At 50.7% G+C, this 16,868-nt stretch overlaps 2 protein-coding genes across 3 annotated transcripts; one reads left to right on the top strand and one right to left on the bottom strand.

Annotated features, from left to right (window-relative positions):
* Positions 1–1,407: 1,407 nt before the first annotated feature.
* On the bottom strand, positions 1,408–5,479 carry LOC117640214 (F-box-like/WD repeat-containing protein TBL1XR1). Of its 2 annotated transcripts, none has more exons than XM_034376536.1 (10): positions 5,283–5,479; positions 4,919–5,040; positions 4,230–4,375; positions 3,990–4,128; positions 3,468–3,910; positions 3,204–3,386; positions 2,916–3,118; positions 2,650–2,815; positions 2,455–2,556; positions 1,408–2,367 (listed from the first exon to the last, which is right to left on the bottom strand). In XM_034376536.1, the coding sequence occupies exons 2-10, from the start codon at positions 4,974–4,976 to the stop codon at positions 2,338–2,340; spliced, it is 1,470 nt and encodes a 489-aa protein (XP_034232427.1). In that variant the 5' UTR covers positions 4,977–5,040; positions 5,283–5,479; the 3' UTR covers positions 1,408–2,337. The 2 variants fall into 2 exon arrangements, with proteins under 2 accessions (XP_034232427.1, XP_034232428.1); XM_034376537.1 differs by lacking the exon at positions 5,283–5,479 and adding an exon at positions 5,170–5,278.
* LOC117640212 (gastrula zinc finger protein XlCGF58.1-like) lies at positions 5,438–9,161 on the top strand. Its single transcript, XM_034376534.1, has 2 exons — positions 5,438–5,595; positions 6,049–9,161. Exons 1-2 carry the CDS (start codon positions 5,550–5,552, stop codon positions 8,013–8,015), a joined length of 2,013 nt encoding a protein of 670 aa, XP_034232425.1. The 5' UTR covers positions 5,438–5,549; the 3' UTR covers positions 8,016–9,161.
* Positions 9,162–16,868: the final 7,707 nt, after the last annotated feature.

Here is a 16,868-nt window from a genome sequence, read left to right as displayed (position 1 = left end):
CCCTTTTGGCTATTTCATCACTTAAGATATAGTAGATCTTATTTATTTATTTATTTATGATTGATTCTTCATATGTTACAGACAACTATGGACACAAAATGTGTACCATCATGTTAACTAAATTCTCTTCTTCAGCATTGTTGTGGCTTACAGTTAAGTGCCATGAACTTTTAAACTCTTGACTGATAGTTTTAGTCGTAGACCCACAGACAATCAGAGAGCAAGTTACCCCAAGGAATCTTTGTGCCTCCTGTCTTTTTAGCCATTCCAAGTGGAACAATTTCTAATGTGTGCCTTTATTCTTCAAAATATATCAAAGTTGTTATGCCATGTCCATATGTTTACTTGTATGGACCCTCATGCCATATTTTTTTGCTTTGTTTCTTCATGTGTAAGTAGTTCAAATATCTGAAAACTTTCTGAACATCTTGCCCTGTTCTATTTTACTAAATAACAATGATGAAATGTGTATATTTTTGTGTGAGCTTTCATGTCTGTCGACATTCTTTGAGGTACTAAATGAAAAAACTCATTGGTTGAGTATTGTAATAAATTGTAATAATCTATGTGATAATGAATGAGGTGTGTGTGTGTCACCACTGTGTGCATCATGGGATACTTGTACATATACAGAATTTTCAATCATAATTATGTTGACTATTAAGTTTTCAGTCTATGTTAGTTCATTGTTATTTTTCAACTTCCTTGGCTGCGGATCAATTCCCCTCTCTGCGCCCCTTCGTTATGTAACTATTTATTAGTAAGAACTGTCTTCAAAAATTCTGTTGAGACTCTGCATGAACATGAACTGAAATACTCAGTTAAATTAGCATTGAGTAATGTGTTTTACATATGTAAAAAACTCAGTTGATTTCTTAGGGATCTGTTCTTTCTTCGTATGCAGAAAAGGTTAAGGAGAGACGTATTCTGATTGTTGGCCAAATTTTTTTTTTGCTCTCCATGAGCACCATATGACAAGTTCCTGTGTATGAAGGACTCGGTGCTGCACTCTTCTCATTGCAATTGCAATTTTACCCATCCCATTATTAAATCTCGTGTCCCCTAGTGTAAGAATTTTATCAGCTATCTTGAAATGCTTGGTGCTATCTCACTCTAGTCCCTCTTCAGACATACTCCATAGATCATTTGCAAATTGAATAGTTACTTGCAAGTAATCATATCACCCCATTTATTAAGAGCAATTTGGCACCAAGTGTTTCAAGACTGCCATATCTAGCATTTCTTTTTATACTTGTAAATCCTTTAGTCTCTCTATAAAATAAATTATGTACTTTCTGTTTCACTTGTCTGCATAGTAAGTCATTGAACCTTTATGACCTTAACATTACTCTGGTAGGAGCAGATGACTTCATGGCTAGACAAAGTTGACTAACAAATGCAGCATCATAGGGTATTTGGTCATCCTCAACTTTAATGCACAATATTTTTTGCCATTTTACCACATAGTGGGAGAATGCTGTACAAAGCCTTGATCAAGTTAAATTATTGTTTTTCCATTGATAAGGAGGAATGCATTAATTGCCAAAGAACAACTCAAACAAGGAAGAGTTGGTAAAAACAGAATACACAGTAGACTGAAATAAACCTCATCTAACATTCATTTACATATATGGCATTATATACAATTTAAATTAAAATAAAATTAAAATAATATCTGACAAACAAAAATATTTTGTACTTACAAAACAACTTACACAAATCAAATAAATGTTAACCATTACCTTTTTCTGTTTTCAAGTTTGACGGAATTGAGGTTGAATGTTTATCAAACACAGGTACATGAGCTAATAAAATAGAACAGGGATAATGCATTTCCTCTCAACAGGCTTTAAAACCAAATTTAATTTAGACACCTATTATTTTAAGATTTCACAACAGTGATGCACTTAAGTCAATCAGACAAGGAATAAGCAGATACCTACTCAGGCAGGTGCCCGATTTTATACTAATGGGCTAAGAAAATTACAGCATTATCTTTCAGTCAATTAACAAACAGCTTCAGAATTGCCACAAGCATTAGGTACAGATGATAAAATGTGCAACAGTAAAATAAAATAACATAAAAAAATTTAGACTCTACATTTAACAGAAACTTGAAGTACTTCAGTGAAATGCTAAACTGTTGAGCAGAACCTTCACTACCTAGTAAGTTCATCAATACTATGCAGGAAAACATGATTATTTCAAGAAAGATTTTGATAAGTAGAATCCCATCTTCAACTGTTACAATCATAAAATCAAAGTTGAACAGAAGCAGGGATGAGATCCGCTAATTAATCCTTATCATCCTTGGGGAACCAGCTCGTAGTCATTCAATTACATCTTGCGTAAGTCCAGCACAAAAACCTGAAAAGAAGTAAATAATTAACAAAACAGCTAATCAGAGGAGCTTTTTAAGTTCAAGAAGAAGTTAATAGGAGTATTGAGCCCTACACTTCCATCCGATGCACTTGCGCCAACTTTGTCACCACGGGAGTTCCAGCATACTTCAAATATGCCGCCAGTACCCTTGTAACTATGTACCAAGTGTCCACTCTGAAGGAAACAGAAAATGTTTTAATGAAAATATGTTGCTAAAGAAGCAGGCAATATAACATAAAAAATATACAATAAAATGCTTAAGCTTACCTGTGTTGACCAAATGTGTACACATTTGTCAAAGCTTCCTGAAGCCAAAAATTTGCCATCTGGTGAAAATGCAACACTATACACAGGTTCTGTATGTTTGGTGAGAGTATGTATGCAATGTCCCCTCTCAACATCCCAGAGCCTCACAGTTGAATCAAATGATGCGCTGCAAGTGTAAAAGGTTCACGCAGAATTAATATCCTGATAATTTGAAATTTGCTGAACAACAAATACGCAGATCCACATCCACCCAAACACATGCATACCTGGCTAAAATGAGACTCATGTTAGGGTTAGCAGTGCCTGGCCCAGTTGGACTCCACTTGATAGTATAAATTTCTTTGCTATGAGCCTGTAAATCATGCACACAGGTATCCTGTTTCATGCTCCATATCTTCAAGGTCATGTCATCTGAACAGGAAGCTAGAAGATTTCCAAGGGGATCCCACTTAATGGCATTGACTTCATTCTGAAAGAAATCGAGACCATAATAAAATAATTTCACACTTGATACAGGCAGTGGGTAAGGATGACCTGAAACTGGAGCAACTTACAGTGTGCCCTTGGAATGATTTGATAGGCTTGTCTACCCCAAGTTTGCAAACATGAATGCATTGGTCAGTACTACATGATGCGAAACTCTGATTTGTTTGCCAATCAACATCAAGAGCGGGTGCAGAGTGGAATGAGAATTGTTGTGTGCACTGTCCAGATGCTGCATCCCAAATGATTGTAGTCTGTAAAATACATATTATTAGTAATTTTTTACAATCATAATAAACATGAAAAATCAGTGACTATCATATATTGCTCATTACCTTGTCAACACCAGCACTGAGGATATAGTTTCCTTTCTTGTTCCATTTGAGAGCAAATATAGGGCCCTTGTGCTGACCAAGGGTGCTCGCCAAAGACCCATCAGTCATCCAAATACGAGCATAACCATCATAGGATCCTGTGGCTAGCAGGGTACCATCACAGTTCCAGTCCAGCGATGTAACATCTTTGTTACTAGGAACTTCTGCACCGCCCCTCTGAATGCAATGTCGTAGGACTAACTGGTTGGGTGAAGAAGAATTATCACTCATGTCCCATATTCGGGCTGTGCTATCACCCGAACCCGAAGCCAACAAGTCAGTTGTAGGGTTCCAGGCACAGATGAATACTTCAGACTCATGGCCTCGAAGAACAGTGGTCTTGCTTTCTGGAATTTCGATACTTCCATCAACTTCCATGGCTGTGTCTTGGGAGCAAGATGTGGCTGGAAAAATTTAAAAAATCATTTAAAAAAGGAATGTCTATGAACATGAAGAAAATCACACAGAAGAACAAATACTTACATCCTTCTTCTCCATTTGTTTCTGTTAACTCATTTTTAACAACTGGGGGCTTTTGCTGACCCTGGCGACTGGTGACAACATCTGGCATGACAGCGTCTATGAGGGACAGACTTTCTACTAACCGATGCTCAGTGCCATCCTGAGAAAAGAAATACAATACATAAATATTTTATCTAGTCACAATACTTCAGAAAGGTAAAAATAATTTATGCACATAGCAAATAAAAAATAAAAAATAACCTCTCCTATGCTGATTTCTGCCTCTGTGTATTGTAGACCCTTTTGAAGAATGCTGAGAAGAGCGGCGGGGGGTACCAGGGCTCCATTTATATTTGATTGAGAAATGTGGGATTCAATACCGAATGTGTACGCTGAGTGTTGGAAACCTAGGGGGACAAAGTTAAAAGTAAATAAATTGGCCATTACTTTTGGGACACCCAGATAACTCTCAGGGGTGGGGGCTATGATTGTGCAAAAGAAACAAAAAAAGGAACGAAATAAAAATTTCTAGGAAGTTAGGCAATTTAAAAACATTAATTCCCATGGGAGACAGGGGAAAATGAGAGCAAACATGGTATGTTTGTCTGAAAGCAGGCATGCACAAATTTCAAAATGTGCGGGATGATTTAAATTTTCTTCTGCTAAGAACTTAAAATGATAAGTGATCACCCAGTATCCTCTAATTCCTAGGTTGAAAGACGCCTAGTGGTTGTGAGTTGTACCGTGTTGACATCGGCTCACAGAGTAGGCCCTCATCCAGTAATTCATTCAAAGCACTCGCACAGCAGGAGAAGAATTTATCAACTAGATGGGTGTAGTATTGGACCGTAATTGCTCGTGTGACAATTCAGTTAGATAAATGTGTCCATTACAGAGATCACGAAAACAAAACAAAACAAACTCTTTTTGGTCTTGGAAGAGGTTCTCACCAGATTCCTGGAGGTATCGGTACACCAAGAAGTTGACCTCGTCGCTGGAGAAACTCATGGCGCTGCTTTTTTAATAAAACCGTGCACCAGAAAATACTCAATCAAACATTTCTGTCGACGATCTGAAAACAAAAATCGACCAAGACAGGTTAGTTACTTCACAAGAAAGACAGATCCAAACGGCGAGACTATTACTGGTCGGAAAGAACAGATATAGGAACAAGAAAATCAGTACAAGTAAAACCAGATACCGAAAATTGAACGAAATCCTGTAAATTCTGGTGGTTGTGAAAGAACGCCATTCGAAATAGGTGGAAATCAAATATGGCCTTCTCAACTTCACCGGCAGGGTCGTCGAACTTACCTTACACTATGATAAGAGAGTAATATTGAGCCTCAAAAATTGCATCAGGGCTAACTCCAAACACGGCTACAGCGTAATAGCGACAAAATATGTATTTAATGTCTCATCCGCCCCAAAATAATCAAGCTCAAAGGTGCCCAAGGTGCAGGCAACGCCGGTAGATTGCAGGATACCCACTAGCGCTAGCGCTCCAGTGGATTTTATCGGAACTAAGCTCACATCAATATTGTCTACACAATGTTTATATTGTTTAAGTGCAAATAACCAATGGACAACATTAGTGCGAAGCAATTAGACAGAGATCTTACAATAGGTATGCTGAAAATCTTTCATACGCATTCATCAATACGTTATAACATGAAAGGGATTCCCATTGACGCAGTGAAGTGGTTACACATAACCCCACCTGCAGCTCTATCGTTGTTAGAAAACTTCCCTGCCCCTTAGAGAAGACGATTTTTGCCATTTAAATGAGACAATAATTGCTTTGATCTTTTTTTAAATGATGTGATTTTATCACTTAATAGGATCCTTATCATATATTTGTTTAGTCTTTTTGGTTAAGTTGTCCAGCCACTTATTTATTTTCCAGCTCACACTTGTATCAACCATTTCCCACATAAGCCTGAGTAGGCGTTTATTGACTTGATTAAAACTCAGTGCCACTTCTTGAAAACTTGTCGCCATGTAGATTAAGAACATATTTCATTGAATGTTTTTGAAAAGTTTGGCTCTGATGATCTTTACCTACTATTTGCCTTTCTAGATGGAGGATCTTGCTGCCCTTGGTGTACAGAGACATTCAGTGACCTGCGAGTTCTATTGGATCATTGGAAGCACTGCAAGAGCCGGAAGCAGTTACAAGACAAGTTCGACTCATCAAGTGCTTCGGACTCCGACACAACAGGTTCCATTGGAATTGGCGATAAAAATAATAATAGTGATGATGATGATACTAGTGGCCTCTGTCAGAGTCAAAATTTACTAACTGTAAATCATGAATTGTCAGGTGTACGTAATGTGTATGCCTGTGTTCAGTGTGAACTGTCATTTAGTAACCAATATGATTTGAATGTTCATGAAAAACTTCATCAGAGGTTCACCAATGAGGAGTTTTCATGTTCTATTTGTAAAGCTAGTTTCTCCTCAGAAACACATCTTGTTGTACATTTGAAAGATCACCATGAAACTAGACAGGATTTAGATCAAAATTTGCTTTCACATTCAAACCAAATTTTATTTTACTGTAATCAGTGTGATCTTAAATTCCATGTTCAAACTGATCTTGAAAAGCATGTGTTGAATCATCCAAAGCAAAGAATATTTTCCTGCTTGCAATGTGGAAAAGGATTTTCCAAAGGGAGTGATTTGCGGCGTCATAACTTAGTCCACACTGGAGAAAGACCTTTCCCTTGCTTAGTGTGTGGCTCAAAGTTCGGTACAAGCAGCCAACTGAAGCGGCATGCAATCATCCATAGTGGAGTACGTCCATATGCATGTTCTCAATGTGATATGAAATTCTACAAGGGTAGTGATCTTAACCGTCACTTAAAAACTCACACTGGTGAAAGAAAAATTGGGAAAGGAATTTTCAATGGAATTGACCTAAGTGGTCTTAACTCTGTTCAAACTAGTGAAAGGCCTTTCCCTTGTGTTGAATGTGGGGCAAAGTTTGGAAGGAACAGTGAACTAAGAAGGCATGCATTGATTCATGCAGGAGTTCGTCCTCATGCATGCTTGCAATGTGATATGAAATTTTACAAGAGTAGTGATCTCAACCGTCACATATCAACTCACACAGGTGAAAAAAAATGTGATATTTGTGGACTATCTTTCATGCGACTGCAAGATTTAAAACATCACTATCTGTTGCATGATAATGTTGTTGCTCAAGAGTACTCTTCAGATGCAAACGTTTTTTCTTGCTCAGTGTGCAATGCAATTTTCTCTGACATTGCTGAATTTAAAGTTCATAAGTTGAGTCATCCAGTTGAGAAGCGGAGTGGCCCCCCAATAAAAGAAAAACGTTTTCATTGCTTGGAATGTGGGAAAAGCTTTGTGAAAAGAAGTGACTGTAAGAGACATGGAGCTGTTCACAGGAAAGGCAAGCCGTTCACATGTGGTGAATGTGGCATAAGCTTTGCATTGGAAAATCAGCTAAGATGTCATTTAACTATTCATGGTTCTCCAAAGGATCATTACTCTTTTTCGACATCTGACGATTTTCGTTTCCCTCAAGGCAATGAAATGTATAATCTCAGTCACATTTCAGATCTCTCATCTGTGTTTGATGTTTATAAAAAATGTTTAAAAGAATTAGCTAATGGAAAGTATTCTACTGATCTGCTTCAAAATACTGAGGCAAACGCTGGACCACATCCTCACTCAGCTCAAGAAAATGCAAAGTTTTCAGAACCCAAAGAATCAAAAGAACCTAAAGTTGCATCTGACTCTAAATTGGCAACAGAAAATGGGGAGTATCTATGTTCTGTGTGTGGCGAGGGCTTCAACAAACCATCAAAATTAATGAAACATAGTTTGTCGCATTCCAATGCCACAGGGGTTGTATGTGCTGTCTGTAAAGTTGAAGTTGGTACACAAATGGCACTTGAATCACACATTCTCACACATATTGAAGAGAAACCATTTCTTTGTATTGAATGTGGGGATGAGTTTCATACAGAGAATGAACTTCAAGCCCATTGTTCTAGTCATATGATGAGCACAACTTGAGATTTATGTCTTTTCAGAGTGTATCACTTTATTAGTGGTGTTTTAGTATGTTGGGATTTTGTATTTGATGCTTCTGTTAAAACACAAAATATTTGTATTTGCTTTGCCTTCAGTGCTGTGTTGCATGTTCCATATAAGAACTCAAAAAAAACAAAACATGGGCAATGTGACTCATATTTTGGTACCAAACAGTTTGACCAAGCATTTATTGGTTTTGAACTATTTAGCTATTAATTAAATTGTTATGTGTGTATGGAGTGTGTTTATAAATTTCATCAAAGAAGAAAAAATCGGCTTGAAGTCTCATTTTTGTGGCTAACAAATTGTTTATGGCTTGATATGCTTGAAACATGCCCGATTGGAGAGGCTTTGCTGATTCGTCTTGTTAGTCAGAGTCTTGTTGTTATCATTGAATGGTTTAAGTGTGTTGTGAACCAATTTTGTTACTCAAAGTTTATACTGTTGTTACTTTTTAAAAGTTAAAGAAATAAACGTTGCTTACGTAAAGTTCATTAGTATGGTATTGTTTTTAGTTTTGGGTATACATTAAAAAGCTTCTGTTGTTTATCTTCCATGTGTAAATATTTCTAGTCGTTTCCAGCCATCATGTGATCCAAAGAAGGGTATTTCTTAAAATATTATTTCCCTCCATGTTGAAGTTTTTTTTGGAGGCAATTTCTGGTTTATTAAAATTATGTGCAGGACAATGAAGCTGCTGTAAAGTGTGGAATGGAATATGTTGATACTTGTAGACATGCTGTGGCGGTAATGACCGGCTGGGTCGGTGGTGGTGCCTGGTGTGCCTGGTGCTGCCCTGCTACAGGCTTGAGAAGGGTAAATGTTTCAACTCTTTATCGTGGCACAGCAATATAATGTATTAGTTTTAAGCTTTCCCTTTATTCCATTGACCAACTCTATAATTATGAAAAGTGGGCATGCATCGTGTGCTCTTTTGTTTAGATTTTTTTGTTGCAAACGTTTATGAAGCCTGGAATGTAATTATGCTTTTTGCCTTTATTTTTTGTTGTTGACCTTTGCTTTAATTTTATTACACCCAATGATTCTTGTATGGTTTACTAACGTGTATAATTAATAAAAAAATATTACTAACTACAATGGAACTTCAATCCAATGCTTCCCCTGTCAAAAATGACGAATTCTTTTCATGTTGCCAAACGCTGGCTTTGGCGGGGCTGCGGGGCTTCCCCAGGCCGGTGGTGCCCTCTGGAGGCGCGTCGGTGCATTCCGCTCCTCAGCTTGGACTAGTTCCACTCCACTAGTTCACTCCTCGGGTGCTCTGCCCCTCGCCATCAGCCCTATTAACCCCATCTAGTCCCCCCATCTCCATCCTCCGTCTCCCTTCCCTTCCCTTTCACTCAACTCAAACGATCGAGCTGCGCCCGCGCGCCGCGCGCCGCACCGCCTGGGGAAGAAGCTGCAGGGGCGGCGATGTTTTGCTGCCTGCAATAATGAACTGCCGCACGCAGCAGTGCACGGGCATCGAGGACACGGGGTACGCCCAAGTCTCTCGCACTCGCGGGCCGTGCCGTAGGGGTGCGAGAGAGACAGAGCGACGAACCCATTGTTCGGAATCGCACTTGGAGGGTCATGTGGCCTTAGAGCGCACCCTCCCCAGCAATCAGTCTTAATCTGCCTCATAGGGCGCCACCATGATTCACCACTTTAAAAGTGTGGCAGTGGCTCCGGCGCGCGCTGGCGTGCGCCGCTCTGGGGATGGGGGTGGCCTAGGGTGGCCGCGACGCGCCACCCCGTCTCTCTCGCACTCGTGGGGCGAGCCGGTAGTCCCGGAGGGGAGCGAGAGAGACAGAGCGACGGATCAACCCGCAGGCTCGGCAGGCCACCCCTAACTGCATCTGGAAGGGGAGGGCGGACTCATGCGGGGGCAGTGCTGCTGCAGGGCTGCTGCGGCACGCATGCAAAATGGTGGCGTAGGGGAAAAGTGTCTGAAGGAAAGAAAGCTCGTGTCAAACGGAAGCTCGAAAAGAGGTTTGAAGAGTGGTTCCAAAATCCAGTCCAAAAGTAGACACGTTTTCTATTCGTATCCCTTTTCTGTTCTTTTCCGCGGGAACCCTCCGTGAATTTCAATGCCTCGGGGTGCGGACTTGGCGCGGTTGGTCGTGTGCCATGGCAATGCACTGCGCGACACTGCGTGGACGCGGACGCGGGCAGCATTTTCAAGACGCTGTCCCTCTCTAGTTCAAGCGCGTCTATCGCTGGGGCTGGGCCATGCCTCGCTCACTGCAGACTGATTCCGAGAGCCGTTTTCGTCGCTCTGTCTCTCTCGCGCCCATGGGGCGTTTGCAGGTGCGAGAGAGACAGAGCGACGAAAACGACTCTCGGAATGAGGCTGCTCTGCTCGAGGGGCGCGGCTGCGACGAGGGGCAAGGCGGGCAAGGCCGACGCACGTACAAGCAGGGCCCAGCGCGGAGCCGCGTACGTACACCGCGGCCAGGAAGGCCAGGAAGGGGAGACGACGCAGACGTCGTGACGTGGTGTGGTGTAGTCCAGGCTAGCTGGTCCTCGGGGTCCACGGGTCCACCCCCCTCCCTTTTCTAGCCTACCTGCCACTTGCGCGGTGCCCATTCGTCGGCTTGGCCCCGGCGGGTACCATCGGGTACTCGTCGTACTCGTCCTACTCGCTCACGTCTAGCGCCGGCCTGGCCAATCGCACTAATCGCAACAAAAACAGCCACCACCTGTCCGAACAGGCGGCGTCGCCCAGCTGGAGTAGGGTTCCAGAGACGCCACTTCCTAGAGCGGGGCGGTTTAGGACTCCATTGTCGCCTCGTGGACTGCGGGCAACATGCAGCAAAATCAACCTCAGAGGTTGAATCAGGAAGGAGGAGGAGGTAGGAAAACCGGGGAGGGGGAGGGGGGTCAGAAGCGCCGAGCCCCTGGCCTTGACACTGAGTGCAGGCTCCGCCTGGCGCTGCCAGGCATCGCTTCTCTGCCCCTGTGGCTCCGCCGCCGCGGAGCTGTGCCCCCGCTGCCCCCTCCCCGCCCCCCTTCCCGCTCACTGCCCCCACTCTGGCCCCCTTCACCGCTCCCTTCGCCGCCCCCCGCGGTCTCCCTCGCTCCGCCGCGCCCGCCGAGCCCCGAGCAGCGCTGCTGACTCCTTGAGTTTTTCCGCCATCTTCTCGAATATCCTCCACCGCCGCGTACCTCCGTGCTGTAACAGCGGTGACGGGGCGGGGGGGGGGGGGGGGGGGGGGGCTCGAGGGGCCCAACCCGCCCAGGTTGCCCAGGTACGCCCGGGCCGTCCGGGCGGGCCGCACCGCGCCGCGCCGGCGTTGCCGCGGACGCGGGGGCGGAACGGAAAGGGAACGGCCACACCGTAAGTTCGCCGGTGAAATCTCGGCTGGCTTGGCGGGCTTGGCAATCCTCCACACTAGAAAACCGCGATGACCGAGCATCAACTTGGAAATGCCGTCCGACTCACCGAGAGAGCCGGGACATGCAAATGCCTCGCCTCGTACCGCGACGCCGCGACGCCGCGACGCCGGCGTCTCCAGGGAGGACAACAATGACGAGTGGCTGTCAACAGGTAGCCGTCGACGCCGCCAGCAGCACTGTAAAACGCCGCGGGGGGCGGAGAGCGAGCGAGCGAGACGCGGCGACGCGGCCATGGCCGGTCATTGACGAATGAAAGAGGCTCTTCGTGACGTGATGCAGTGTGGCACCACGTAAACTCCACACGACATTTATTCGGACCGTAAAGTCATTCAGTGAGATGAGAATAGTTCAGTCCTCTAGGGACTTGATGGTGTAGAGGGAGAGGGCGGGGGAAGTGATCAGCACACTTGCGAACTTGCAACTTTCAGCATGGCTAAGCGTCCAGCCAGAAACTGGACATTGATGTCTGTGGTCGATCGGCACTCCCCGGAGAAGCCGCGGCGGACTGATTCCGAGAGTCGTCCTCGTCGCTCTGTCTCCCTCGCACTCATGCGGCGTCCCCCCTTGGTGCGAGAGAGACAGCGACGAGGACGACGCTCGGAGAGTCTGCTGCTGCACGGCGCCGGCTGCGCGCTGCGCCTCGAGCCTCGCGTCCAGGTAATGATTCGGGACAAGAGCGTCAAGGTCAGGCCGTCGGGCCGCGCCGCCGCGCCACGCAACGCGTCGCCACGCCGCGTGCAGTGTAGTGTACAGCACACCGGCGACGGCGGCACGGCGGCACGGCGATACACCGCGACGGGGACGGCAGGGACGGCACATGCATCCAAGTCGCTCTCAAATAAATCGCTCTCGCGGACCGACGCCGCGAACCGCCCCGGTGCGGACAGTTGCGGCCAGCAGACTGGTTCCGAGAGTCGTTTCCGTCGCTCTGTCTCTCTCGCACTCGTGGGACGTGCCGTAGACGTGCGAGAGAGACGGAGCGAGACGACTGTCGGAATCAGTCTGCAGTGCAGGGTTGACGACGACGACAAAATGTACTAGCAACAAAAGAGCGCGGCCTGCTTGGCGCGTTGCTTGGCGTTGCTTGGCGCGCCGCGACCCCCTTGGCGGGCGTTGAACCCTGGACTCGCGCCTCGCCACCCCGCATCCTCCTCGCCACGCGGCCACGCGGCGACGCGGTGTCGTGTCGCTGTTGCTCATTGGCTGTCGCTCGTCGCCGTCACTACCCTCGCGGCACTGCACTGCCAGGCTGGTGGCGCTCCGTCTCTCTCGCACTCACGGGGCGTCCCGTAGGGGTGCGAGAGAGACAGAGCACCCTGTTCGGAATCGGCCCGCCGCCAGCCCCTATGCCTTCAGTTAGATAAACATTACGGGGCTCTAATGCGCCTCGCAGTGCGCTCTCTGCCTGTCTCTCTCGCACCCATGCGGGACGCCCCGGAGCGAGTGAGGCAGAGCGTCCGTTCTAGGCGGCGTCCTCTGGGGCTGCCCACTCGCCCACCCCGGAGAATGCCGTGACATGGGCATGCGGGTGTCACGCCGTCACGCCTTGGGGTGCACAAGTCCGCCGTCTCCTTGGCGACCGACCGTCCACGGCACGGCCACGCCCCCATCGTCGCGGAGGTGTGCGACAGAGACAGAGCGACGAGCCGCTGTGCGTCTACAGTGTAGCGGGGTTGTTTCCAGTTTCTTCAGGAGTTTGGTCGCGCCTCGAACGAACGGTTTGTAAATCGAGATCCAAACAAACCGCAGGCAGCCACCCCAATGGGCCCCACCCAGCCGCCCCGCCCCACCCCATGTTGCTGCTGCAGCTGAGGGTGGAGCCCCCCAGCCCCCGTCGAATGTGACGCACATGGATCTTTGGGGTGCGCTATTTCGGGCCGGCCGGGCCACCCATTCCCACCCCCTGCTCTGTCTCTCTCGCACCTTTACGGGACGCCCCATGAGTGCGACAGAGACAGAGCGACGAAAGCGACTCTCGGAATCAGTCTGCTGGTGGCCCTGCGTACTGGTGGTGGCGCCTTGCTGTCAGATCGCCGCAGGACGGCCCACTGACTGTCCCCTTCGCACGCGTAAACTGTAGACGCCGAGGTAGACGCGAAATACTTGACAAAATAAGACGCAGAGTGTGTTCAACTTGGTACGAAGCTGCGAGTAGGCGGGAAACGATAACCCACCGCCAAAAGAGACAAACAACAACACCGACAGGAACCAATATGAAACGTCATCAGAGCAGGCGCTTGAAACGCGAGGGCGTATAGTAGTCACTCGTCAATGTCAGGGCAGCTGACGGGGCCCGCACCCCCGGCCCCTCCCCTGCCAACAATTTGCGGCTGCAATCGCTACTTTAACGAGCTCGTCTCTCGAGCCGTCTGCTGGCGTGGTCGGCGTGGTCGGCCACCGAGGCACTCTGAGCTTTAGAGCGCTTAGCGAGAGCGGGACGGCTGTCGCGGCGGACAGGGCAGCGGGTAGGCAAGCCGGCCGACAGCGCGGTCGAGCAGACGGCCTACGCGGCAGGCTGTGGCTTCCGCCGCTTTGGCCGTGGCGGCCGAACCTGCCGCTCTTGCCAACGGCACGGCTCGCCACGGCCCGGCAGTGTACCGCGCGATGCGACTCAGCCTCATCTGCCACGGAGTTGTACTTTATGTCGGGCTGTGTGGGGTTTTGGCTCTTCCCAGAGAGACTCGGCGTCCGCGGCGCCTCTCTGGAGTCCCATCCTGTCCAGGCAAGCCGGCGCGCTCGCTGCGCTGGGGGCCGTGGGGGTGGGGGCGCCGTACCCCCCTCGGCCCCTCGCACCCCCTCCCCCTCCCCACCCCCTCCCCACGGCGAGGCGTTCCGCGCCGCAGCGCCACGCAGCGGCGGGGCGGTCGCCGCGTCGCCGCGTACAGTGTGGGGCGCAACTCCTGGAATGCGGCGCTCGGTGGCTGCTGGACAAGCTGCAGCAGCAGACTGATTCCGAGAGTCGTTTTCGTCGCCGCGTCTCTCTCGCTCTCATGGGGCGTCCCGTGTAGGTGCGATGGAGACAGCGCGACGAAAACGACTCTCTGGAGCTGCTGGACAGCGTGTGGCTGGAGGTTGGTGCGGGGCGGTGGTTGTGATTGCGACTGTTCACGCCGACGCCCTGAGTTCCACCTCCGCCCGGGTCGGGTCGCGGTTGTAGGACAGGCTTTCTGGTCCTGGGCTGCGCCCTGCCCCGCCGCCACGCCGCGCCCCGCCCCGCCCCGCCCCGCCGCGCCCCGCCCTCATGTCGTCGGTATCCGCCGCGGTACCAGCGGGGTTCCGCTCAGGGCCGCGCGCCTCATGGCCTCATGGTTGGCGTGCCGGGGCGTGGCGCGGCGCTGGGTGGGCGGCCCCCGCGCCGCAGCGCCACAGACAGCGGCTACAGCCCGCTCGGAGTAACTTGCGCGCGCTAGCGCCCCGCGGTCCAGGAACCCCGCGCTACAGTGTGCTACAGTCCGCGGAGCTTAGGCTGCTTCGGGCGCGCGGGGGCGTCCGCGCCAGTCCGGGCCGGGCCTCGGTCCGGGCAGGTACGGGTTATTCTACTCGGGGCCCGCTCCCCTGGCTCCCCCTCCCACGCCGTCGGCCGTCGGTGGGCTGGAACCTCTACGGGCCGCCGCGCCGCCGCCCCGGCGTCCTGCAGACTCATTCCGAGAGTCGTTTTCGTCGCTCTAGCTCTCTCGCACTCATGGGTCGTTCCTATGGGTGCAAGCGGGACAGAGCGGCGAAGTGGACTCTCGGAATGAGTCTGCAGGCGTCCCGGCAGCGTCGCCCGGATCCAATCCTTCAAATGGGGAGCGCTAGAGAGACGACCACCTGCCCGAGGGCGTGGTCCGCGGCGTGGTCGCGTGCTCCAGCTGGAGGCGAAGGCCGTGACAGTGGTTGGTCGCCGCGGTCACCCGCCCGCCGAACTCACACGAGCCAAAGGCAAGAAAGCAGGAAGACGGCAGGCAGATTGCGTTGTCGCGTTCCTGGATCCGCGGGGTGGTCGAGCACCGCGCACCGCGCGCAGCTGGCCGCCGGACAGCGCTCCGTCTCTCTCGCACTGGCGGGGTGTTCTGTCGGGGCGCGAGAGAGACAGAGCGCTGTTCGGAACGAGCCTGCAGGCTGGTTCCCAGAGCCGTTTTCGTCGCTCTGTCTCTCTCGCACTCACGGGGTGCTCCGCGTGGGTGCGAGAGAGACAGAGCGACGAAAACGACTCTCGGAATCGGCCTGCTGGCGGCCCGGGGAAGAGATTAGCGACGGGCGGAGCGTGGCGGGCGAAGCAAGGACGCTGTGGCGGCTAGGCCGCTAGGCCGCTAGGCCCGCGGGTTGGGCTGCGCGGGCTGCGCCATGCCTGCCATGCCGGCCGGGCTGCACGGGGCTCATGTCAGCCTGTGCCATGGCACGGCCATGGGTCGCCCTGCCCCCGCCCTGCGTGGTCCGGGCCGCCACGGGCACGGCCTACTCGGTGTACTCGCTGCGGGAGGGGCGGCCAGAGCGCCACGCAGCCGGAGGGGCGTTGCGCGGCGTTTCCGCGTTGTTCGCGGTCCCCGCTCGGCGGCACGGCGGCGCGGCCCTGTGGTTAGTGCGCGAGGGCGCTGTCCTGGCCCACGGCCTGCCGAGCCCCGCAGCCCCGCAGCCCCGCGGGGGCTCAGCGCTCAAGCCGCGTGGGTCGCTGGACCGCCGCGGGGCCCAGCCCGGCAACCAGGCGCAGGGTGACGTCACCGGGTCACATTTTGACCTTCCCCTATGATGCCGCCACCTCGGCACGCCTCACCTTGGGCCTTGGCTGCCTTGGCCCATGGGCCCCCTTTTCAAGGCAGTGCCGTGGCGGTGACGGTGCGCTTGCAGACCGATTCGGAGAGTCGTCTTCGTCGCTCCGTCTCTCTCGCCCCGTCGACGCGGAAATCAGGGGCGCCTGTGCACTGTGACTCCGACGAGAAGCGATTCTTGTGGGCGCGGTGAGCGCGGTCGCTTTGCCTGCCTGTCCGGCCGGCCGTCTGTCTGTCTGTCTGCATGCATGTCTGTCCGTCTGTCAACCCGATGGCCGCGGCCGTTTCTAGGACCCTGGAAAACGGTCCTGCGTGTCGGCATGCCGTGCGGTGGCGGCAGTGGCAGTGGCGGTGCCGTGGTGTGTAATCGGGGCTCATGACTGTCCTGGCTGGCGGGGCGGGGCGGGGCGGATAGGGTGCAGCGCAGTGCAGCGCGGCCGCGGCGGCGCGGGGCGGCGGTGCAGTCAGTGCGACAGGCAACGGAAGGGAGGGGAGGTCGTTGAACTTGGCGGGGAGGGGGGAGCGGGGGCACAGGGCGTGCTGTTGTGCCCCTAAGGCTGCGGGGCCGCCGCGCTGTGCAAGGCACTGCAAGGCACTTGGCGTCCAGGGCGTTAAGTGACTCTTGTCTCGGATCGAGGACGCCTGGTCCCTTGTCCGTCTGCCCCGGCCATGGCCGCCGTGGCCGCCATGG

This window comes from Thrips palmi, unplaced genomic scaffold (genome assembly GCF_012932325.1).
Source record: "Thrips palmi isolate BJ-2018 unplaced genomic scaffold, TpBJ-2018v1 HiC_scaffold_12, whole genome shotgun sequence".
NCBI lineage: Eukaryota > Metazoa > Arthropoda > Insecta > Thysanoptera > Thripidae > Thrips > Thrips palmi.
Note: the sequence above shows the minus strand (reverse complement) of the source record. Positions and strands in the feature narration are given on the sequence as shown.

Excerpts from the sequence above, each read along its gene's own strand:
- LOC117640214 (XM_034376536.1), bottom strand. The coding sequence starts at position 4,976 with ATGAGTTTCTCCAGCGACGAGGTCAACTTCTTGGTGTACCGATACCTC. Across the intron at positions 4,129-4,229 it reads CAGAAATCAGCATAGGAGAG|GATGGCACTGAGCATCGGTT; the intron begins GTTATTTTTTAT and ends TTCTTTTCTCAG. Across the intron at positions 3,911-3,989 it reads AACAAATGGAGAAGAAGGAT|CCACATCTTGCTCCCAAGAC; the intron begins GTAAGTATTTGT and ends AAATTTTTCCAG.
- LOC117640212 (XM_034376534.1), top strand. The coding sequence starts at position 5,550 with ATGGACAACATTAGTGCGAAGCAATTAGACAGAGATCTTACAATAG. Across the intron at positions 5,596-6,048 it reads AGACAGAGATCTTACAATAG|ATGGAGGATCTTGCTGCCCT; the intron begins GTATGCTGAAAA and ends TTGCCTTTCTAG.